The sequence below is a fragment of the Apostichopus japonicus genome, chromosome 15, assembly GCF_037975245.1.
Source record: "Apostichopus japonicus isolate 1M-3 chromosome 15, ASM3797524v1, whole genome shotgun sequence".
NCBI lineage: Eukaryota > Metazoa > Echinodermata > Holothuroidea > Aspidochirotida > Stichopodidae > Apostichopus > Apostichopus japonicus.
Window position 1 is genome coordinate 10,524,854 of NC_092575.1, and position 26,072 is coordinate 10,550,925.

General features: G+C 37.3%; 1 protein-coding gene across 1 annotated transcript; it reads right to left on the bottom strand.

The window, feature by feature from the left end:
- Positions 1-2,942: 2,942 nt before the first annotated feature.
- Positions 2,943-25,936, bottom strand: LOC139981576 (replication protein A 70 kDa DNA-binding subunit-like). The gene is made up of 17 exons (XM_071994057.1): positions 25,773-25,936; positions 25,070-25,205; positions 23,816-23,921; positions 23,336-23,457; positions 22,580-22,645; positions 15,318-15,456; positions 14,425-14,596; positions 14,032-14,127; positions 13,200-13,299; positions 12,715-12,854; positions 12,139-12,287; positions 10,586-10,715; positions 9,451-9,513; positions 8,199-8,312; positions 6,616-6,723; positions 6,133-6,219; positions 2,943-5,476 (listed from the first exon to the last, which is right to left on the bottom strand). Exons 1-17 carry the CDS (start codon positions 25,803-25,805, stop codon positions 5,372-5,374), a joined length of 1,866 nt encoding a protein of 621 aa, XP_071850158.1. The 5' UTR covers positions 25,806-25,936; the 3' UTR covers positions 2,943-5,371.
- Between the last annotated feature and the right edge of the window lie 136 nt (positions 25,937-26,072).

A 26,072-nucleotide genomic window follows, 5' to 3' on the forward strand; every position in this document is an offset into this window, starting at 1 on the left:
TGATGTGTGACTGGTGACAATCTTCAAAAAGGTTATGGATGGAAAAAACTTTTGGGAAATACTTGGTTCTCAGGCAAAAGTGTACATCTGGTTGCTCATTTTCAAGCCCGAGAAGTGCCATTTCCGGTCATCTGGGGGGTATCAAAACCAGAAATTTTCTTGTACGCTCCGCGCCAACCGATGGTGGCGCTCCGCTTAGATAGTAATTCGCGCCCACCGGGTTAGAAAATCCTGGATACGCGCCTGGCTACTATATAAGAACAAATAAATACATGAAAAGCAGAAACAGGAGAAGAAAAGTTATGCATTGTTTTTTTTAATGAGTATATGTTAACCACCACACGAAACCTGAAAATATTGTAACATTAGTTAATATATTATGTATATCATTCACCATACAGTTCCTTGCATCTCGCCTTACTGTGGTATGTGACTAAGCCATCGTCTCTCATTTATCGGCAGCCAATGTTTCACCAAGGTGATAAAACGCACAGTTTATGAATTTTATGTTATTGGTATGTTACTGTTTATCTTATCGAAAATTTTCCGTTTGCGTATAGATACCTTCTGCATTCAGTCTAATAACAAGCTCTAGCCATATTCTTCAACTGCCTGCTCTTTCATATAACCACCCTATAGGCTATATGATGAGAGCTTGCCGCTATTCATAGAAGGTATCGCTCCTCCCTCTGTAAAGACCTGCATCAGAACAGAAAAGGGGACCAGCCCAGTGTGGAGGAATGCAGTAAAGTAAGTGTACGTTTAACTTGGTCTAACACAGAGAAAGTGTGCAATATTTATGTAAAACCACGAGATGAAACAACATCTGCCATATTTAGATAACGCCCTCACTTAACAACACTCTCCAATAACATATCCACTGCATTATATAAAAGAAGGATACCCTTGTAAAGGAATTAGATAGTGGCTTTACAGATATATGTTCATGTTACTATGGAAACATCTTACAAAGGATACCATAATCATGTATGCCCTTGTAGTGTGTTACCATTCAGGACCTTTCCATATTACATCGGGAAATTATATTTTATATCTGTGACAATTAATGTTTTATTTTACATCGGTCGTTTGGTTCGTGTGTCTTCCGTGGCATCACCACATCGCACGTGTTGGATATAAAAAGAGGAAGGCTGATGGTGGCGGGGTGGAGAATCATTTACAAAGGAGAGCTCTACACGGAGCAGATGTAACATTGGTATACAACACGCATAGCCTCAAGGAAACGCGACAAGTAGAACATGAGAATGCGAATGGATGATGGGAGCGGTTATTCGCCTTGGTTCCCATACGGACGCCATTCTTGCAGCATCTCGTCTCGCCCAAACGCGACGATTTTATTGTTTTACAAATTCCTGCTCACTTGATGATAATAGGCCTATTTCAGTCCGGGGTCTGATATGTAAATCAGGCTAAGCCTAGGCACGTCTTTTATACATGATTGCGATATGAATTGCATAACGTATGTTACAGGACATCGTGGCGTACATATCCAGGAAGTAAGTGTGGAATGATACTGAAAGTTGTTTGCGACGTTCGTTAGTCCAAAGGTGATTTTATTGGTCAATAAAATTCAACTCACTTGACGACAATAACAACTTGTATGCAATGTGTGTTGTATGCAAATTAGGCTAAGCCTAAGTGAATCTTTCTACAGGTGTGAAGCCAATTGTCCAAATGGTTACTCGAGGTTTTGAGTATTACTGACTGGAACAATTGTTGCGGCACTAAGATTCAGTGCGCGTATATTTTCAGAGTGAGAGATCGTTTACATTGCAAACACAGCCAGCTGCTTTAAGTCATTGCCATGGTTAAGAAAATAAATAGCTCGTGATATCAATTTTAACTTGTCACCACTGTGTATAGACATGAATGAAGATCAAAGCGGAACTAATAAGATGAAGATAAGATTAGAATGTGTCGCAGCCGTTTCATCTAGTGTTTAAATATAGTCAAAGTAGGATGTTACTTTTACGTGCGCATTTAGTTTGTTTATAAAGTCACCTGTTGATGTTTTCGAGTAGTCACGTTTTGTTTACGCAAATATACTAAAAGGAATTCAAAGGAAGTCACGATCCGAGAATATGTTAGAGATGTAAAACATTAATGTCTCTGTATGGAATGAACTGATTAGAAACACTTGGTTTGTTGATTCCATCCTTAGACGATCAGACGTGCTCGAGTTATTATCTTTGCATCCCTTCCCCTCCCCCCAACAATACAGACTACCTCGGCTTAGAATAGTCAATTGTGTGACTTAAGGATTACTCATAAAGCTGTCGGAGCTGCTTCCTGGGGAAAAGTGGAACGTGAGATCGTGTTTATAGCAAAATGTGCATTTATACAGAAGGCACTACTCAACCTTTTATAGTTGCAACTTGCCCTCCCGCCCCCCCCCCCCCCAAAACAACCTTTTGTCCGGTGCAATGTAATAGTCTGGAAAAACGTCTGCAGAGTAAATTCGAACTTTCCCTTGTCCCCGGCATATACTTGCTTACTGTCCGAAATTGTTCATCACAGCCTTGTAGTCTCTGGAAGGTTATTTTGGGCCAAAGGTGTTGAGGAGATATAGTTACAAAACCAACCCTAACACTGAAAGGACTGGCAGGGCATAAATTCTTGACTAAGATGATGGGATTAGAACGGAAACGTCTTCTAAAAGATGCGTTTACATAGCGAAGTTTGGGGATGGGGTGGGTACCACCTATTGACTAGCAATAGTTCCATTAACATATACTTTATTAAATCTTGTTTTTTGAGTTTCGCTACACTGGTTGCCTTGTTTCAAATCGTTCAGCAATATAGTGTCCTTATAAGGAGACATGGGGTGGGGTTATAAAAAACGACACAAGTTTATTTATTTACTTGAAAATGAATACTTCATAAAGATGAAAACTACTACCGAAAGGAAAAGAAAAAAGAGGTTAGATTCATCTGACTTTATTTCTGCTCAATCACATTGATCCAGAAAGTTGGCAACATTGACAAAACTGGATTGGAAGATTTATATTCAGGGTTGCTTTTTCACTGAATGCTATAATCAAATAGGCAAAGATGTACTTGAAAAATATGTTGTTACATGTTCAATTGATATATGTTCAATTATAAATGGAACAGTATTCTGATAGCTACGGTGATATTTGAGAATGTCTACTGCCACGTCTTAAATTTGTAGCTACACATTTAACAGTATTCTGATAGCTACCGCAATCCTTGAGAACCTGTACTGCAACATCTTAAATTTGTAGCTACAAATTCAAGAGAATTCTGATAAACTACAGCAGTTCTTGAGAATTTTTACAGCTATATCTTACATTTATAGCTACATTTTCTGATAGCTACAGTGATCCTTGAGAATCTACGGCCTAATCTTAACTTTGAAGCTAAAAATTCAAGAGAATTCTAATAGCTACAGCAGTTCTCGAGTTTGTTCAGCTACATCTTACATTTATAGCTACAAATTCTGATAGCTACAGTGATCCTTGAATCTGTATGCCCTCATCTTAAATTTGCAGCTCCAAATTCATGAGTATTCTGATAGCTACAATGATTGAGAATTTATGAAGTTGTAGCTTAAACTTAAAACTATAAGACTGCTTTGATAGTATGAACCAGATGCTGATTGGTCAGAACGCGATGTGAATGCTTCACACAATTGTATTCAGGTATACTTATTAAAGCCACATTTCAGTAGACTTTATTCCAATCAGGTGATACCAATAAAAGACAACTGCCTAGCAACAGACTTGTTGTAACAAGTACAACAGCATGAGTACCAGAGTACACGGCTCTTAGCACCAAAATGAGGACACAGCTCTAAGTACAAAAAAGATGCTCTAAGAGCAAGTACAAGGCTGGAAGCTAAAAGGAAAGGTACAATCTTACACTAGCAGCTTTTCTAGATTTTGTGGTGCAAAGAAATGTCTGTATTGGATAAAAAAAAGTTGTAACAATATAGTTAAGGAATAATCATGAAGATATAATCTATAGATCGATTGATCAGTAACCAGTAATAAGAGTTTTATATCACATGGCTTCACCAGGGTGATACAAGATTAGAACCTAACGAAAAATTAAAAGACTTATAGATTGGCTTTTGGAATTTGGTCGTCAATTTAAGACACCTTCCTAGATTTGATCAAGGTTAATGGAGATGAAGTTACCGATATAACTCGAAACTAAACATTTCATTACAGGGAATGTCATTTTTCCCCCCATGTTTTATTATAAATCATATGAACAGAAGCACCAAAAATAGACAAATTCAAAATTGTTGATGTTTTCTTCATTACTTGAATCAAGCTCATCACCTTTATCTGTTATGGGATATGAAGAATCAAATCAAATCTGAAAATTGGTCAATTCGAAGTAATCATTTAATTTAGAGACACTGCTGCAGTTACATTCTCTGTTAATTATAATATGAAGAATACAACTCTGGGAGTGATGAGGGGAAAATTTTCTGGAAAGAGAAGGCATGTGAGTGAAAAGAATTTGATATATTTATAACTGTCTTAGTATGAGTTTATGAAGTTAGACCAATACTATATGACTTTCAACACAATGGCATATTTATTAGTATTGAAAGTATTCTATTGCATGAGAGAATTCTATAAAGAGCATTTCACCTTTTGAGATATTTACATGTTGCTTGACAACAGATGAATAGGAAACAAAAAACAAAACAAAAGAAAAAACATAATATCAACAAAAATCACTAAACCAAAACAAGACAACATAGAAGGCACATTATGTATGCTATACTGACTTTAACCTTTATTTTTGTTAAACAAATTCAGTTCCACAGGACTCCTTTGGAAATTGTGCCACTTTTTCATCTATAAACTCCCTTTACCCAAGATGCAATGCCTTTACACATACTTGGTAATTGGAACCTATCCTACATGTTTCCACATACTTAATACATGGTAGGTTCTTCCCTGTGTGATATTCTTACCACGTTATTTTATTCTGTTGCCTACCACACTTGATAGCAACAAACCATTACTATGGATAGTCATAGGAGATATTATTATCATCAACAGTGTAGTACATATATAGTGTAATAGGTTTATTACTACAATGTAGTATAAATACCATCTAAACTCAGGGCTACACAGACATACCGACAGTTTTCATGCAATGTTCTGGTTCCATACAACACATGAAGTTATTCGTTCACCAAACATGATCGGGCAATGTATGTAAAAGGAACATAGCGTGTTGACCCTTTCAAAGTATCGCATGTGACAACACAATATGTAATTGCAACATATCACGTTGTTTTAGGTACATTACATTTTCAGAGTCGAGATTCCGCAGACGGGTTTTGTGCGGTGTAACCACGGCGAGGTTAGGACACGGACAGGGCTTTGATATCCATAATGAGCTTCTTTGCATATTCAGGAGGGTCCAGCTTCTGCACATTCATACAGGTACACTTCATTCTTGCTTCGTCCTATTCAAAATAAGGGAGAACTTTTTAGCAAACATCCCAAAGCAAAATCAGTGAAGAAATGATGCATAGATACATTTATTGTGTGAAGCAAAGGTGTAGGGGGAGGGGCGAAGACGTCAGTAATAAATTGAAAAAAAAATCCACATGCTTTAAATATATGCCATTGTGCTGATATATAGTTAGCAATAACTTAACACAGGGTTCAATGGCCACCAAATGGGTAGACCTTTTTCTTAGGAAAGGGGTGGGGGGGGGGGGGAGAAGGAGGAAGGGCTGTAGGGATTCAGAGGGGAAAACAGTTCACTAGTTTAAAGGGAATAACTTAAGTGTTGAAATTTACCAATTTTATTCCTCATTAATTACTGCAAATAGGATGCAAAACAATGTAACCGGTCTGAAACACTTTCAAAATCTTGTCCAGAACTTTTTTCATGGTGGCCAGCTTCATCAAAAGTAACAAGAAAAGGCAAAATGGACTGCAAAATTTTGTTTTACACACACGCAAAGATGTCAAGCAGCATTTTGTACACGATGCTATGGAGTCGAGGAGAAATTTACCGCCAAAGTCGTCCCGAGGCCAAATTAATTATCCCAAATTAACAAAAAAGAAAATGAGGGATATCTTTCATGACCCCTGACCCTGCATCCTCACTCACATTGTATGTCTCCATCTTAATACGCATTTTGAAGATAAAATCAGAGAAAACAGCATCCTGGAAAACCTGGTTAAATGCAGCATCATCCTGAAAAAAAAAACAGCAAAGAAATTCAAGTTTAAAAAAAAAAAAAAAAAATATTAAAGGAATTTTTTTGTTGATTTTGGGCTAACTTGTTGACACTGTTTGGTAGTAATTTCCCACAGCTATCAGCGTTAGCATTAAAGGGCTACGGTTCCCGTTTTGAGATAATGTGCGTATAATTATGTTTCTCAAGAAGAAAGTAAAGACACACAACACACCAGGCTTCACACAAACATACACACAAACACAAACAAAACACTGTCATTATAATGTTAAAGTCTACAATAACCATGGTGGTGGCTACACAGACCATTATTCCACATACACTTCACTTAAAGAGCTATTGAGAATTCACTGACGCTTTTCAAGACCACATTAAAATTCCAGGGGGTAAAATACCTGCTCTCTGAGGGCTCCAAGCGAGTTGGCATTCTTTCCAAGAATTGCCTCAGCCGTTTCCTGGAAGCAGGTTATCCACTGATTGTCAGTGAGATCTGCTACATTGCACTATGGGAGAATCATTGAAAGAACGTTAGGCATGTCCGTTATGGTAATAAACTAAATGCATCTTAGAAAAGTGAAAACTCTGGAAATGAAGAAATTTTTAGCTTATGGATTGTTTGAGTAGCTTATTCTTTTTAGTATTAAACTAGGATTAAATTTTTCTCCAAGGGACGGACGTCAGCCAATGATTTTGCCCCCTTAACTTCAAACTCTGGCTATGGGATCTATCTATTTTTCATCTCAGCCCTCATTTCAAACAAATTTTTCTCCAAGGGGAGCGAACACCCCTCCCTAGGACGGACATCAGCCAATGTTTTTGCCCCCTTAACTTCAAACTCTGGCTATGGTATCGCAGCCCAGCACCTAGGAAGAATAATATGTCTTTTACAAACATCTACAGTGATGGTACTAACAGATTATTTACACTTTTGGACATGTGTCTCACAAACTAACAATCAAAACACGATGAAATCTTGACTGTGGTAAGAGTAAGGCTCGTTTAATTTTCCTCTCCCTTTTACAGATGCATGATGGGATATGGCAGCATGCTCAGTGGTAAAGAGAGGTTGCGGACTGGTGAAAAAATCTCCAGAGATCACTTGTTCTAGAAAATCTTAAATGCTTTGGTGTAACATAATTAGCTGACAACATCTGAACCTACTGGTGTTTTGAGATTAATATAAACTTAAATTTTAGCTTATGGATTGTTTGAGTAGCTTATTCTTTTTAGTATTAAACTAGGATTAATGTCCATTCTGTTAAAGTAGGATTCATTTCCATTTTTATGGATAATAAAATAAATGCTTCTTTAGACAAGTGAAAATAATGGAAGAGAAATTAAAGATAACTTGGCTTGTCTTTAACATTAAACTCCTATTACCTTAACATACTCATCCAAAATGGAAAATACAGCAACGTTGGCCACAACATATGAAATGAATGAATCATGAGAAGAAAAACTGAAATAAATTTGATCTTATACCAGCTTTAGCAGAGCTTGCTACAAACAAGGTTAGTAAAGTTAAAGTTCAAAGTCCTGTATCAAGGCAAAGGCATTCTCACACAACTTTAATAACATTCAAACTCCTGGTCTTTGGTAACCCAAAGTGTGCACAATTCAAACGCTCCCTCCTGTGGTACCACAGTTCCCCACATGGGTCCCATGGGAGACCACCAATAAAGGTGCAGCCAAACACCGGTGCATGCAACTCTATTGTCAAGTTTAATCGCACAGGTCCTTATTTTATACAGCTGGGCGAAGAGAGCCAATGGAGATTAAGTACCTTGCCCAAGAACACAATGTAACGATCTGTCCAGGACTCTAACCTGCATTCCTCAGATCGCAAGTCCACTGCCGTTCCGACCACGAAACCCTCCTACAGTAAGACTGGCGTGCTCTCACAATGCTGGAAACTCCCAATCTCCCACAGGTACACCAATTATACATACAAAGTGATGCTTAACCCCGCTTCACTCACCGACAGGAGAAGCCTATGCTGAAACTCTGTATAATCCTTGTTACATTTCTCACATCGGAACGTCCCGTCACCATTCTCAATAACTTTCTTGTTGCAGGATTCTGAGGGACAAGCCTGTTTGAAATTGAAATAAAAACAAAAATAACAACAAATTCTGATGTATCAAACAGTGCGTGCCACATTGTTGAAAAGTTTCTTGAATCCCATGTTATGTGGTGTTCATGTAGGCAGGGTTGCAGGCGAGGGGTGGGGGGGTGGCAGGGGGTTGGAAGACTTTCAAATGGCTTACATTTTGATAACACTCGCGTTACATAAATCTAGTCAAAATAATGGAAATGATACTGCACTATTTTTCATCTCAGCCCTCTACTCAAACAAATTTTTCTCCAAGAGGAGCAAACAACCCCCCCCCCAGGATGGACATCAGCCAATGAGTTCACGCCCTGAACTTCAAACTCTGGCTATGGGATCGCAGCCCAGTACCTAGGAAGAATAAAATGTCTTTGACAAACATCTACAGTGATGGTACTAACAGATTATTTACACTTTTGGACATGTGTCTTACAAACTAACAATCAAAACACGGTGAAATCTTGACTGTGGTAAGAGTAAGGCTCGATTAATTTTCCTCTCCCTTTTACAGATGCATGATGGGATATTACAGCATGCTCAGTGGTAAAGAGAGGTTGCGGACTGGAGAAAAAATCTCCAGGGATCACTTGTTCTAGAAAATCCTAAATGCTTTGGTGTAACATATTTAGCTGACAATATCTGGACCTACTGGTGTTTTGAGATTAATATAAACGAAAAGTAACATCTCAATACAGTCTTACATGACTGAGACTTGAGTTGATTGCCAACCAAACGATATGAAAGGTTTTTAACTCTTATCTTTTGAGCACAAGGAAAAAAACAAATTTGCTGTTTGGACGTCCAACAAGTATGTCCAAGAGACAACCGGAAAAATCAGCAAAAACAAAAACAGCAAAATGAACTCATGCTAAACTGGTTACACATTATTGACAGGTCAAAACAGTACCAAACAACTCAAAATAGCTCAGAATGCACAAGTTTTTTTGGTTCCTTCATCGATAGCACCACTCCCCACCTACTCCCCACCCCACTCTCCCTGGTCTTATTATGCTCAGTGAAAAAACCATCTGTTACCAATTGTCCTGAACCATCCTAGATGTGGAAACAGATAATTATATTAGGCAGACCCCCTACCCCTTACAAGTTATGCAATTCTTACCATGTACATGCTGTTCTCCTTCTTGGCAAACAAAATAGTGGCCTTGGCGGTGAAGTAGTCAGGCTAAGAAGAAAATGAAAAGAGAGGGTTATTTACATTCAGTGAAATTATCAAAAATCACCAAAATTCTATGATGGATATTACATGCTGGAAGCTTTTCATAACCTTATTACTCCTTGGAATGAAAATGTCATTAGAGTCACCTGATCAGAGTTCTGTGCAAAGCTTCCGCAATATCTCAAGTTTACCATGACTCTGCAGTTAGTTACGACTCTTATATGCAGAGTAGGCTAGTTACGTCTGCTATTAAGACAGTGTGGTAGGTCTAGTGTAGGCTAACGTTTGGTGTATGGGAGAGCAATTGACGTTCTCAAGATAATAAACACCTGATATAATATTAAACAATTTTGAGGAAGCATTAAACCTTGCACAAGATCGTGATATGTGGCGAAGGTTAATCACTAAGCATGTCGGATTGACGAGACTCAACTTACTACTACTACTACTACTATGATATTAAACTAACAAAACAGTTTTCTGTTTTAAGAGAATTAGATTGACAAGAGTAAATAAGCTGCTTGCTGCATTCACAACCATTTGCTTTAATCCATGTCATGTGGTCTCTAACTTGGAAAGATAAAAAATTTGCCAAAGATCATGAAAAAAAATGATGGTATTAAGAAACATTTATGTTTGAACATGTGCATTACATACTAACAATCAAAGCATGTTGAAAGCTTGACTGTGGTAAGAGTAACACCTTTATTTGATATTCCTCCTCTCTTTTACAGATGCATGATGGGATACAACAACAGGCTCTGTGGTAAAGGGAGGTTGCAGACAAATGAAAGAGCTCCAAGAATGGCTTGAAAACAAACAGTTGAATTTTGAGTACAGAGGTAAGTGAATCTATCAGATACTCACATTACACATTAAAATCAATCATACATTGTAGTGCCATCCCTCAAATTAAATTGCACACACAAACCCAAAACCCCAAATACAATAGCATTGATGTGATTTCTTTGTTTACAGGGCAACACGTTAACACCTACTGGGACGTTCAAACTGACTTTCTATTTCCACCAGACATGTCAACTATAGTAAAAGAGTTGTCATGGTAACATGTACTTACTTTCTCTCCACTACCTAAGTTCTGTTCTTGTACTTCTTTAAAGGTACACCAGTTTGTGCTTCCTCCCCCACCCATTCCTCTGCTCTCAGAAATGGACTGCAGTTCTTGACGGCAACCCTCGCTGTCGTACCTTCAGCGAGAACGGAGAACAATTCTGAGTTGATTTCATGATGCTTGAGAAAATATGACTGGATTAAATTCATATTTCTCAAATTTTAGCCTCCTAAAATTGATCCATATACCAAAAACCAGCATAAATATGTATACTGCTTTCAAACTGATCACAATAAAACAATAGTTTATTTCAAGAGTAAAATAGTTTCTATTTTTCTGTTTATCACATTCTGTGGTTTCTTTCAAGCAAATGAGGACAGGAGAACATTTGCTAATCTTTAACAAATTTTTCTCCAATGGGAGCGAACACCCCTCCTTAGGACGGACATCAGCCAATCATTTTGCCCCTAAACATCAAACTCTGGCTATGGGATCTATTTTTCATCTCAGCCCTCTTCTGAACACAAATTTTTCTCCAAGGGGAGCAAACACCCCTCCCTAGGATGGACATCAGCCAATGATTTCTCCCCCTAAACTTCAAACTCTGGCTATGGGATTGCAGCCCTGCACCTAGGAAGAATAAAATATCTTTTACAAACAACAGTGATAGTACTTACAGATTATTTACACTTTTGAACATGTGTCTTACAAACTAACAATCAAAATACGATAAAATCTTGACTGTGGTAAGAGTAAGGCTCGTTAATTTTCCTCTCCCTTTTACAGATGCATGATGGGATATTACAGCATGCTCAGTGGTAAAGAGAGGTTGCGGACTGGTGAAAAAATCTCCAGAGAGCACTTGTTCTAGAAAATCCTATATTTTATTTCAAGAGTAAAATAATTTCTCTTTTCTTTTTATCACATTCTGTGGTTTCTTTCAAGCAAATGAGGACAGGAGAATGTTTGCTGTTCTTTAACCGACAGCTTAGATTACTTAACTTACATGAAAAGAAACTTGAAGCACTTACGATTTAAAAATTTGCAAATTAAACTTTTGGGGCACAAAAATCATGGTATGTATAAAAGTTGGGGGTGATCCCTGGTTAACAGTGTTAGCAAGGAAATGGACAGTAATCAGAATCGTCATCAACTTATCAAAACTAATTTCAAACTTTAAAATCATCTTGACTTGAATAATAAAAAAGAAGAAGCAATTACACACATCTTCAGAATAGCAGCAATTATTACACATTGAGCAGGCAAGATTCAAATGCTACTTTATTTCCCTGTAAATCCATAACAATGTTAACCACCTAGTTTAGCTTAAACTGAACTTTCAGATCGTGCTACAAAGCACTCGTACTGACAGTATGTACAGTATAAATATCCTGTTTCTATCAGACAGAGGTTTGCAACTGTTCAAACTCGCAGTACAAGTGCTTTGATGCATGACAAGGGACTGGAGTATAGAGTGGTATTAGCATTGGAAAATTGTCCCAATTGGCTGTTTTCTGCCATTTGTAAAATCAATCTCAATTCCACATGTGACAACTTACCAGCCCTTCAGTGCATGTGCCCTGGGAATGTCTGGGTTGATCTGAAAAATACTGGACTGTAGGACCGAGAGTGACCGGCCTCCGAAACTGGACAGTCTCGCCCCTTTGACCGCCACTACCGGATGGACGGACGCATCAAAGCCTTCAGCCTAAAAAAAAAATCAATACATTTGAGTATTTGACAAAGAATCTCACCTAAAGATAGTTTTCTTAGTTACAAGGTTGACCACATCACTAATATATGACGATGAATGTTGGTTAATAACTTGAAATTCATGCAAGTCAAAATGGAGTAATTTGAGGACAAACCATCTCTATCAGTTGTCTAGGTAATGTGCATGGTATGTACAAAATGCTAAGTATTTTTACATCATTTGCACTTGACCCAGAAGTATGACACACATATTTGCAGTTGGCAACATGAAATGACTCGTTCTTACTTACGATACCCAGAGGTGTGCAGCAGGAACTTGTACCTTAGCATGGTTGTAGGATGTTCTCTTACATGCCACAGTTAACAGTTCTAATCAGTATCAATATATCATAAAGGGGGAGATCACAGAGGAACAGACGTACCTCCTTTCCCCACAGGGTCATGTTGACCACCTTTCCAGAGTCGTCGACCAGACTGACGTCTCGTTTAGAGACCTCTCTGCTGCTGGATTTGATTGTGACTTTTTGAACTTCCCCTGCCATCTTAGCAACACCAATTACATCTGGTGAAAACAAGCGAATAAAGATTTATTTTAATATCATCATAATGATAGACAAGTCAATAATTCAAGATGCTTTCCCATCGCTAGAGATGTAGATATCACACAAAAAGGTGTCAAAAACATGACTGAATGACAGCCAACATTTGAAAGAAAGTATGCTTTTTTTTACTGCATAAGATGAAACTGCAAGTGTGGTGCATCATAGAACTTCTTAGGAGTATGCGACATGGAAGAAACATAATTTGCCCATCCTTCCATTCATCAGGAATATCATCCATCAGCCATTGGGGAGGGGGAGGGGTGTGTGGATGTGACATAGCTTGTTGTAAGCGAATAAAAACTCACCGACCATAGTGTCAGGGTTAGTATCTTGTAATTGGGTAATCGATCTGAAATCAAACTGTACATTGGGAATGGTCGAGTCTTCCTCTTCGCAAGGCATCATCTAGACAAAATAAAAACAGGAAAATATAGCTGTAGGGGTGGAGGCCGATACAACCACAGTTTAGATTGTACAGACTTCAAGGAGAATGACATGACACTGATTAATACTTCATGCCTTACATACGCTACCAAACTTGAACATTTGCTTACAGAAAAATGCACACAACCCCCCCAAAAAAATTATTAGTGAATAAAATTTAACGGCCAAAGTGGAAAAATTTAAAACAGTAGATCAGTACAATGCAGAGTTGAACAAAATTCACCTGACAATTGAGATCTAATTATACACTGCAAATGCAATTCAACTTACAATTTCTTTAGGATAAAATGTCAAAAGTCCATTTGGGGCCCCCCTGTGGCAAAATTCCAATGATTTAAAAACAGATAATTGAACTCAACTGAGAGATACTGCATGCTAACACATGCAACTGAAACTTAGAAACACTATGATTGTTTTGGGCAGAAAATACCACATTCATTTCCAATTATTGAAAGGGAGCAAATGAAGTTGAAGAGTCATTAATTCTATCAAATTCTTGATTATTTGGAGCAGAAAATGTTAAGCCAGTTGTGACTACTGGGGAGTGATGAAACATGTTTTGGAAGCATGGAGAACTTTGATTCCTGCTTTAAGAGATCTTAGTGGATATCAACTGTTAGGGGGTTGGGAGGGGGGGGGGGTGGAACTCAAAATGTGCTGACACCAGATATTATAAATAAGGTGACTCATTACCGTTGTTTCGGAATTAAAGGTGAGTTCATAATCATTCTGAATAGACGTATATTGTTTGTTAGCTGGCTTCAAGGTACCCTTGGATAAGAAGTACACCTGTAAAAAAACAAAAACAAGGATTAATATTTGCATATTATTCACGTTGATCATGTAGAGAAATTTTCATTTACTTTCATTAAAAGCTTCTATGCATCAAGGAATATATGTAAAAAATAGGCAAGAAATGTATGCAGTAACATGAGATGAAAAAATATTAGGGAAATGTGTTTGAGCTACAAACCTGATATGAGGTCTTTAAAGTTATCAAACACACAAACAACCGTTATTGTAATTGGGTAAGCTTGAAGAGAAAACCTTATAACATTTCTTGAAATCAATGACAAATTTTCTGACCTTGCCTTTCTCCACCACATCGTAAAACTTGTCAACTTGATCCTTGAAAGCGGTAGCTCTAATTTCACCGGATTGATCGACTAAATCCATCGAGAAGAGTTTCCCTTCTCCTCTCGAGTTACTCCAAGTCCGTATGTCCGATTTATTGGTAACTCGTACCTTTATCGTCCACCTGACGGAGAAAACGGAATAAACAAGTTCAACTAAAGTGAGATTGCTCACAAAACCAGGTCTGGACATTTGACCTCGATCATTTAGGCTTCTCATAATTGATTCCAATAGTTCCTATTGCAAAAATGTCAGCAAACTATATGTACCTTTGCATACTAACAATCCAAAACATGATGCAGTCTTGACTGTGGTAAGAGAAAGGTTTCATTATTATTCCTCTCCCTTTGACAGATGCATGATGGGATACAACACATGCTCTGTGGTAAAGAGAGGTTGATTTCTGGCGATAAACTTTTCCTTCAAACATCTTTATTTTCCTTCAAATTTATACATATCATAAAGAGAGGATATATAGGGGAGGGGGTAGGGTTATGCGACCATTCTGTGACTATTACGAAACGTAAAGATGTACACATAACACCGTAAAATAACCTCAAGGATAGGAAATTTTGATAATCTCAATCAAATCAAGGTTTACAGCTTTATATCTTGACCTATGATAGGACACCAATCTGCTTTACCTCGGATTATCTCTATCAGACTGCTTTATATACTTGAAATACGATATGCATGCATTTGTCAAATCAATGCCGTTTAATATCTCACCACATATCACTCCTGCCAAAATATGTAGGCCAATGGACAAAACTCTTAGAGGACAGGGTAACTAAGGGTGACTTTTTTCAAATGACTTTCTAACATGTAAGCATTATTTTAAATACCTGTTTTGGTATGGCGTCAAACTAGATATGGGCTGACTCTTGGGTGGGCTGCCCATGTTATTGTTGAGACCAGTTCCAACACGACTGAAGTTACCTCCAAAGGATCCCTTGGAAGATGGCACTGGTGACTGAATGTTACCTAGGAAACAAGGTCAAGACGAATTTATGAAAATTTAGGTTACAATCAAGTGTGCACAGTTAATCTAGGCAAAAGCATAAATAATTATGGTGGGGAGGGGGGGATGAATTGCATTTTAATAATAATTTAAAGGATTAATGTAACTTAGTGTTAACTTGGAAACTCTACTAGGGTTGAAGTATCTCAAGTTTTCTATGGCAAATAAACCGATAAAAAACAGCTTAAGTTTAAACTCTTTGTATTCTTGGTAACTTGAGTAAATCAGATTGACCATTAGCAATGAAACAAGAACTTCCAAGGGCCATAGCTTAAAGGAATATTTGCTTTGAATTTTGCAATCACAAACAAACATTTCAAACTCCCAGACTTCCCAAATGATTAAAAACTGACACATTTGCTGAGGTATAATTTATTTAACCTCAGCAATACCAAGTGTTTGCTTCAAACTGCTGAGATAATTAACATAATAGTTGCTGATCAATAATTACACACATATTACATATTCAGATATTACATATTAAGAAAAGCTTATTCCAAAAGACTGAGTTGATGTGAATGTAATATCTTTACAAGCTTTTCAAAGAGTTTTTATCATAACTGTAGAACTATGATGAACATTTTCTCAGATTACAAAAATAGAATCAATTTCATAGAGAGATCAAAGGTTTCATGTGGAATAACCTATCCGATATTGTATTGCAAAATGCCATGCAAAATAGTGAAGCTGCCATGGAAACCAAAGATGACTTTTATACATACCTGTAAACAAGATTTTTAATATCATAATGACAACTCAAACACAATTTCTCAGGAATTCAGATTATTTGTACAAAAGTTTTATTTAGTGATTGCCATTAAATCAAGTACAAATTGTGCAATTTAGTCAAGGTAAAAAGAGTAAATGCTTTATTCAAAATGAATACTGTACATCAACAAGGAAATAAGAATATGTCAAATATTGCTTGAAGTGTGAATTGGATGCAAATCAATTTACTGGTGTGGATAGTATATCTTTGAAGTGACTACATTCATACAATGATAGAAAAGAAAATAATGCCCAATATTAAAATACTTGGTTAAGGAGAACTAAAAACCAGCCATTTGTAACAAACGACTTAATAATTACTTACAATATTATGATGCTTTTCAACGTAAAAACTGTTGATGTAAAACAATTAGGTTGTCTACATAGTTAAAGAACAAAATATACAAAAGTGTATGCAATTATATAAAAATAAGTTAGCTTGGAAGTATAATGGTTGTACAGATGAAAGAGTGTTGAAAGTTGAGAGTTGTTTTACAAGTGATCAGCCTCATTTAAATTCCAAGAGTAGCACACACGTTGTTATCATCTAACCCCCCCCCCCCCCAAAGTATTAAAACAATAAAAATATTTAAAAATATTAAAATTCATGAAAAGAAGGTGGTCCAGGGAATAATTTATCTGGAATTGCATCACAAATTACTATGCAAAATGGGAGAAAAATGCTACATAAATGCCAAAAAAAGTATAAAATGTTTGGGATATTATCAGTATTTAATGAGAAATAATTCCCTGTAGTCAAGGAGGAACTTTACTTTTGACTGGAGATAGAGTAACATCTTCTAAAAATCCTTGTGAAATTTGCCTAAGAATTCCTACATTCCGTACACAGGATTGTTTGTGCTGATATAAGCTTGCAGCAAACATGTGCGAGGGTGTTAGATACACAATGTGAGGTTTTGCTGTAACATTCACACTTTTTGTTTTGAACTTGGATTGGGTAATTTTTGAAGTACAGAATTTGATGCAAATACTTTCAAGGAAAACAGAAAATCAGTTCAGTGATGCATCTATGGCATCACACGTACCTGTTCAAAGTGCATTTTTGTTACAAAAGATATCAATACCAGATGATACTATATCAAAAGACAGCGAGCAAGAATTGAAACAAAAATATAATCAAGGTGGTAGAAATGCATTTCTCTTTCATCAGTTAGAATTAAATTGACGCCCAGGTCATTCTTTGGAGGTTTCAGATTCATTCTCCTATTTTGACACTCTATGATTCTGATGTTGATTCTAATGCTGTAAATAGCCCTTGTATCAATACTTAAAGGGAGTGAAGAACCGCGCACAAAGAAATGTATCATGCCGGTAATCTGACCTAGTTTCGAATGAGGTGTAACAGAAGTGTTAGACACCACCATCAATCCCAGAAAATACACACACAGCTTGCTACTGTCGGTAATTAGACACTAGTGTACAGTCAATACATACAGCTACGGTCAATACCCACAACACAGTGTACATAGCAGCGATGGACATCTCAGGTCCAGCTACAGATAACAAGGTATAATGTTTCATTACTGTCTGCATTTTGTAGCGACAAGCAGAAAACTTCCCTTGCAAGCAACGGAAAGTTAACTTTTTCAGAGTGCGGCACGCGGTTTGGGGGCGAGTCTTCAATGCCTTTAACAACTCATATTGACATATTATTTCACTCTGGCAACATCATGTAAAAGGCAAAAATCACTTTTTTTTGGCTTTGCTAACTCATAAAGACAACATTTTAAAACCACTCATTTCTTTCTGACATTTTGTAGAGCAATTGAAGTTTATACAATTAACTTGAATATTTATCATAAATGACACAATCCTAAAGTTATGTGTACATATTGGTACTTTCTTTGCACTTGTGTATCTATTTTGGTTAATTTCCATTTTCCAGAACAACTCTAATTTCTACAAAAGATGAATTATTCCGTGTCTACCAGCAGTCAAGTCTTAGATAGTACACACTCTGTTATTCTATTCATTGCTGTGGGTTATCTCAAAACACCAAGGGAAATATTCAGGAAATCAAATAGTCAAAGGTCACATTCTGAATGTATGACTCCTTCCCGAAGACTATCTTGTACATTATACACAAGATTGACCCTAACCTCAAATATCTGGAAGATAAGAGTCCACTTCAGGTATGAATATCACAGGTTATAAATTGATGATACACAATATAATATCACAGATGCAGCAGACAATTTAGATTGGCAGTGATGAGAAATGTTGTTTTGTGTTTAGTCATTTCCCACAAATAAACAAACAAAATAACATTCTGTTGATTGCGAAACACTTTGGCCATTCCATGCATCAATTTCTCATGAAAATGCCCTCCACCCAAACACATGACTGAATTATTATCCACGGTTACATAATCATTTAAATTTCGAGATAATTCCAAAGCAGTTGTTACTGTACTCGTTCAAATAAAGTTAACAATGTGTAATATATCTCAGCAACTGACAAAACAATGATGCTGTGAACTAGATCAAATGTGCTCCATTTTCTTTCTGTATTATTAATGATGTAAGAAACATACTTTTTTAAATATCCCTTTACATAAAGTTGAGCAGACAATACTGTAACTCATGCAATTTCCACATGACTACATTATTTATGAACTCTTGCAAAAATGCCTGTCGGAAATCTCCTGAGCTACGAGGTCTAATCTGATCTCTTCCACCTTGCGTCTGGCTTTCTCTTCAGCTAGCCGTTCTTTTTCAATCTGTAAGGAGAAACAAAAGAAATTCTCATTTTTCGTACAAGAAAAAGATGGCAATACGATCCCACATCCAAACTTTACGTTTGGTTACGTTTTCATCCAGAAAAGAATGATCTTTCAAAACCTGTTGACCAAAGATTTGGAAATTGCTTTTCAAATTTTGAACAAGATGTGAAGGCAAAATCCACATATGAACATGGGTAACAGTTATTGAAAGCTAGGAAACCTAACATCTGGCAAGTTATCTAAAGCCTATCCAATCAAAATGACATGGGTTTCATTCATCAACTCTTCTTCCATCAAAATCTTGTCCAAATTTATAAAATGATTCCCCACTGAGCTGACACTGTTAAAAGGATTGCATCCCACCCACCCAACATGTCTGCAATATTCACCTAACTAGTGACATTCCCCCCCCCCCCCAAAAAAATGAAATATTCATCCAGAATATCAAGAACTTCAAATGAATACCTATTTCTCGACTTTGGAAAATTAATGTTCTCCATAGAAACGTAACTGCCAGTGATGCTAAGACTACCGTACTTTTATTTGCTAACATGAAAACCAATGACTGGCTGTTAGAGTTAAGTGTTTACCTCTAGTCTCTCCCTCTCGATCTGTAATCTTCTTAACTCTACTTTCAATAGTAATTCTGAGGTCTGAGATGAACAGTATTGGCAGTATGGAGTAGGTGTTATCTACGGAGGGAAGCAAAGAAAGCATTCACCATCTTGGGTAGGAAGAACAAAACTCAATTAACCAAAACATCTGCTGGTGGGGGTTATTTTACAGAATAAATCAGAAAATGGCGACATAGATAATATCAAAATAACATTGAAGATCCGAAAGGAGTGGGGTGAAGGGAGTGGTGTGAAGGGAGTGGGGTGAAAGGAGTGGGGTGAAGGGAGTGGGGTGAAGGCAGAAGGGATATAGAGGGTCCAATGGTCCACCATCAAGTTCTATAAATTATACTAAACAACTATCAATGTTGTTTTAAAGAGTAGCTTTCAGAACTTTGCAGATATGTGAACAACAAAGATAGATATTAAAGCTTTATGAGATGTTACATGATTGATCTGAGCGTCTATACAGATCTCAATCATCATTTGTCATGTTACGATATCCTACCAGAAGTAGCCTCTGTACACAAACTACACATGGTTTAAATATTGTGTGTGGTTCATCACCATAATTCACTTCCCACTCGATTCCCTTCAGTTTATTTCAGCAATGCTATCTGACACCTGCTAATTTTCATCCGAAAAGGTGCACTTAGCCGCTAGAGAGACTCAACAGTTGGTGACAATAATGCTGTTAGCTAAGGGGAAGGGGGAGGGGGTGGGGAATCTGGAACATAAATTGCTATAAGCTCCCTGATTCAACTGGCAGCAGTGCAGCCTTGCAACAAGCTACACATGTGGCATGTCAACAAAACTAGCACCTTCCAGGACCAAGACAAAAACAACCCTTTCTACCTCTAAATATGGCAGGGTCTACTTGAAAATTTGGTATGTATAGGATTAGTCTCTTACAATTGTCTAGCAACGTAACATCTTTCACCAGAAAGTAATCATCAGTTGTGATATTGAGTACAACATCCTAACGAAAATATATATTTTATTCAAATTAAATCTGGTGAGCGAAGTACAACACATCAAATGCAACCAGCATAACCTACCTGAGGTAGGCCTAACCCATCTGAACTGTCCATGGCTTCTAGACCACTGAAAACATTCTTCCTAGCAAGCTCAGGAGAACTTCCGTCCTGCACTGTAAAGTGAAAAAGAAAAGACTTGAAGTTAGAGTGGAAATTGTTGGCTTTTGATTACTTCATCTTCATAACGTTCTCCGTATATATAGCTGTCAGTAATGGACTAGACATTCCACTGGTTTTGATCTCAGACAATGCAAGAGCATAAACTACGGACACCGTCGGAACCACACAACAACTCTGGAATTTGGTTATTAGTTTGGCCAAAGCTTGGGTGATGGGAAGGGAACCTGATAATGTACTTATCCTTTAAGAACATTAAATATGGACATCTTGACTTGACAGTCTAAGTATATCTAGTTAAATTAGTGGCCTGGCATATTCATTATATATTATATATCTATTATATAACCGATAAAACTTGGTCTGCATACGTTGAGCATACTCCACTCACGACTCTTAAAGAGCAGCTTGACTTTCAGTCAGCGAAACTTGTCACCATCCTACACCAAATAAAACAGTTAACAACTGTCTGGATTCTGTTTCTAATCAGAGCTATGATGATTAATTGCATTATGTTCTAGTGATTCTGCCCTCTATGTAACAGATAACTGATGGCCCATACTTAACATAGCTATCACCTGTATTCCAATCTCTGCATGCCCCTCCCCAGCCCCTCTTCTAAACAACTACCTATATCCATCTAAATTCCAAAAATGCAGTCAAACATAATTAAGGCAAAAATTTCTTCTACCTCCTTCATGCAGCTGACCACATATTTGTCTTCTACTCCACCAAACAGATGATTCTGCAAATCTTTGCAAACTTCTCGACTTGACTTTGGTTGGGAATTAATCCCTCCAGTGATTGATGAACTATTTGCCAGGATTTTCATGCCTGGAATCCTGACAGCAGCTTTTAAATTTCAAATCTTGTTGATCAAGCCTTCTTGTACATTTGTTTCTCGACAAACAACTTCTTGCGCACCGGATTCGCTCCGTTGATAACCGATTACATTAAAGGGGAGCTTCAGCGTTTCCGCAAAGGCCGCTATCATACCGGTCCTAATGGTGCCGTAGATACGGGTCCTAATGGGTGTGACCTATCACAATTACAGGTCTCGAAATATTTGTATAGCGCTGCAACATATCTCAGTCCTTGTGCTAGTTGTGGATCTATGTATTCAACAATTACAAGAAGAATCACAGGTATGAGTCCATTGTGTTCCATTTAGGAGACTTGGATCCAACTTTACTAATGCTCAAAATTTAAACTCAGATAAGCGGGCAGGACTGAAAATACCTCGAATAAGCTTTCTGATTGGTTTACGACCAGACGTGTGTAAAGAGGATTGACGACATTTCATAGCCACATTGTGGTAGCTATAAACCGTATGTTAGTTTGAATATGTCACACTATGTGTGAATTAGGGAATGTGCAGCAGGTAAATTGAACAGCAGTATCTGCCAGAGATTGCTCAAAAGAATTCTCAGTGATTTCAGGGACTGCAGCTGGTCAAGTTTTGTGGAACTAGAAAGGATCGATACGACAGCACCCTCCATTGATGTAGGGCACAGCTAGAGATGGCTAGAGATGGTCAGATGGTGTCTCAAGTACTAAAGAGCCTATTGCTGCCTCTTGGTGGCTACAACATCACTTTAAATCGGACAGGATATATTGACCGGTGTCTGTGTACGTCCATGTGTATGAGGTGTGACATTCTACATGACATCATGTTCAGACTCAACACAAACAAGCCACCGTTTGTGGTATCGGACAGATTCAATACAAAAACTGTTAACACTTTGTCCAAAAAAATCTTTGTCAAGATTAAGAAGACAGTCATGATTTAGAATAAAAAGAGCCTTACTTTGAAATCCCTGCTTGCCAGATGGACTAGCCATTTTGTTGTTTGGCACGGGCCGGCTTTGGTTACCTTAAAAGCAAACGGAAAGTTTGAAGAAGAGATCAAACTTAATATGCTCTCATGTGATCAAGATATAACAGAAGACTGATACAGCAATCACTTCACAAAGTGGGAGTAGTTGACAAAGGTTTAATTTAAATGCTAAAGAATTTCTGACCAATCAATATCTTTACATAGTGGGAGTATTTAACAATGGTTTATTGCTATGATCTGTATGACTTAGTGTTAAAAAAGATTTATCTTGTGACAACTTTTACCTTTATATAGCCCTGCTTAAAATGAGCACCCTTCTGTGCTACGTTCCATTTTGTATTGAATGAATGTGGGTGGGGGGGAGTGATACTAACATAATGGACTTCTGCCAGTGGTTAAAACAAGTCCACCCCAAGTTACAGGATTTCTTGGCTGTGTGGAGTTCCTTGGACTTGCATTCCTCAGGCCACACCGGTATGATTCAGGAATCCAAAATTGTTCCTAACTTACTAACGCAATTTTTTAGTTTAAGTGTCAATCAAAAATTTCTATTTGTAAACAAAGAGGACAGAATTTTACATCATGTTCATCACAGATAAAATATTTATTGACTTTAAGCTAAGGGCTTTTCACTGTACCTGAAATCATTGCTATCTACAAGTAAGGAAATAATATCACAACAGAGTAACTGTCATTACTGCTACTAGGAAAGAAAACGTGGCTAACCTTGTGGTGTTGGTTGATTGGACGTTGACGAACCTTGGTAAAGTTTGGGATTACCGATGATTTCATTGTTAACCGAGTCGGCGCTAGCAACGACCGTCGCATCCAGAATAACGATCACTTTCCTGAAAAAGGTCACATGATAAGTGATGGTTTGTAACATGTTCAGCTCTCTCAATCTTCCTTCCTTCCTCCCCTCCTCCTCTAAATATAAAAGTGGATGAACTTCACCACTGACAGAGGCAAAATATTGAATTCATACATGAGTCATACAGAAGATACAACACCAAATGACTTTTGTCTTAAAAGTTCCTTCGGTCTGTGCTTGTCTGATTAATTCAATATCCTAAAACCAAAAGACCCACGGAAGGTACAGAAAATGTATTAAGGGTTACATAATAAAATGAATTGAAGAGTACACAATGAGAGATCCAAACGTTGCTGTTTATGGTACAAAGAGACATAAATAAATCGATGACTTACTTGGTAGGAGCAATGGATGTACAAGTGTAATTGATTACTTGAATCACAGCTTTTGGGTGGAAATAGTTTGATGTGACTTTGGAGTTCAGCTGGGTGGCAAGCATCACTGGAACGAAGAGAAACGGAAAAACGTAGGAAAACTTGTGGAGGCTGAGAAACAAAGATCTCATGCGTTATAACATTACATTAATATTCCTGTAAAGTTCCATGCAACATTGTTAACGATCTTAAATGGGGAAACAAACGCAACTATCATCTTATGGCTTATATGACAGAGATCTTTGTGAAGAATAAATCCCTCCAAACAGCTGAAGAATCTCTCTGTTTGGGAGATATCGTAGTTTAACTGTCGTGTCTGGTGGCTGTCATTTTGTAGATCTGTGATGTCATAGTGCCACTTGGATCTAAACTGGTTTACTTTATCTTTTTCCTTTAATATTTTCAAGGTAGAATGTGAACAGTGTTGACAAAATGACATCATTATGACATGTAAAGAGGTTCAATATTTTGGATTCAGGATTTGTAAAACCCATCTTGGTTACAGAAAATAAATTTTGTATCATATAAAGAAAAACACACATAATTGAAGTACATGTGGTGCTATGATGTCGTATATCTCTGACATGCTCCAGACATAAACTCCGATATGACGTCTTCACTCCAGTAACTTGCATTAACTCCAAGAACACCGGCCTACATATACATGGGGTTGACAGATCGTTCAAAGTGGCTGCTCCTCGCCTCTGGAATGGATTACAGTACCAATAGAGCTCAGATGTTGTGCTACCCTAACTTTGTTCAAAAAACTTCTGGAAACTCATCTTCCGATCAAGCATTTAACAATGTTAACCAATAATTCTTTCGTAAATTCCTTTTGCTTTCTTTTCCCTCCAGCATCTTGAGCACCCTTCTGGGTGGATATGTGCACAGTATAAATCACAATTACTACTATTATATTTAGACTTGAGCAAATCTTCAAACTGGTGGGTGAAGAAATATAAAAGCTATGATATCTCTCAAATGGACTAAGATTTTTCTTAGTTACTTGGAAAGGTTGCTCATGACAGTTATCTCTATCTTACAGACCATATAATGATGGTTGTTTTGCGTCTTTTGAAGCTTCAAAGTCCATGTATTTACTACCACTAACTGTCTCATTACATAATTTTTTTAAATTTATTTACTATTTGTCTCATGACATAGTGTCAAAAAACTTCTGATGGAACAGTTACTATACAGTAATCGTAGTCTCACCTGAACAGTTGTGGTTGCCATCTGACAACAGAAGTCTGTAACGGTCACCTGGTTTACTGGGATTGGCAGCTACCATCTTTTTACAAGCCACAATCTGGAAAGTTGGTTTGTCACGCTTGTCACCTTCCATGATAGCCTGTTTAAGTAAATAGAAAAATATGTTATTATAGTCTGTAATATCACATCGTAAACTTGTTTGAAAAGAGGGTAAGTTGTTTCATGAGAAAGTAAATTTATTGATGTATTGATACAGAACATTACACCTAGGCTATACTACTTACTAAGTGTATCATTCTGCCTACTTAATAAAATAGTTTCGCATGTGCCACTTGTGCCTCGATGCATCTATTCTGTCTGTGCCAATCCCATGTGATGCTTTCTGAAATGCAGCAATAGGCCTAAACTTAACAAAAACATGCACTAACTGCCTAGCCTAGGCCAAGAACTGAAAGAATATTTCTTACATGCACTATTCATTTCTGCAATGCATCAACAGTGAGAGGCCATGGCTAGGTATATGCTTTTGTATGAAGCTTAAACTTCAAATGGGACTAAGCGTAACATATCTCTGTAAGTGTAACCTAGCCTAACGTGAAGTTGAACTGTAACTAAGCCCAACTTAGGCCTTGGATAAATTTAGAAGTCGCCAAGGTTAGCAACGTTGAATTGTCATATTTTAATATTATATCATGTAGAAATTTACCGCAATGGCACCCGCTGATAACTGTGCTGCCATTTCTATGCCAGAAACGAGGGTTGAGATGCTAATAAATTCTGGAGAGAGGAAATATCGTGCAGCCTTTCTTTCTAACAACGTTTTCCGTATGATGCGAAACTCCCGCCACCTTCAACTTGATATCCAAAATGGTGAGCGGGAATAAGAAGCCAGAAGCAATATATCCACCGAGTGGTAACACCTACAATTTACTGCTAAAAATACTGTTCAAAATATCGGACGTACTTTTACAAAACTGAATTATTTTATACATTTGAAAATATTGTT

What these genes read in the sequence shown, in the direction of transcription:
- LOC139981576 (XM_071994057.1), bottom strand. Translation starts at nt 25,805, where the DNA reads ATGGCAGCACAGTTATCAGCGGGTGCCATTGCG. An exon ending in GCACATGCACTGAAGGGCTG is followed by an intron (nt 10,716 to 12,138) that starts GTAAGTTGTCAC and finishes TTCTCGCTGAAG; the next exon opens with GTACGACAGCGAGGGTTGCC. An exon ending in ACTTAGGTAGTGGAGAGAAA is followed by an intron (nt 9,514 to 10,585) that starts GTAAGTACATGT and finishes TTTTCTTCTTAG; the next exon opens with CCTGACTACTTCACCGCCAA.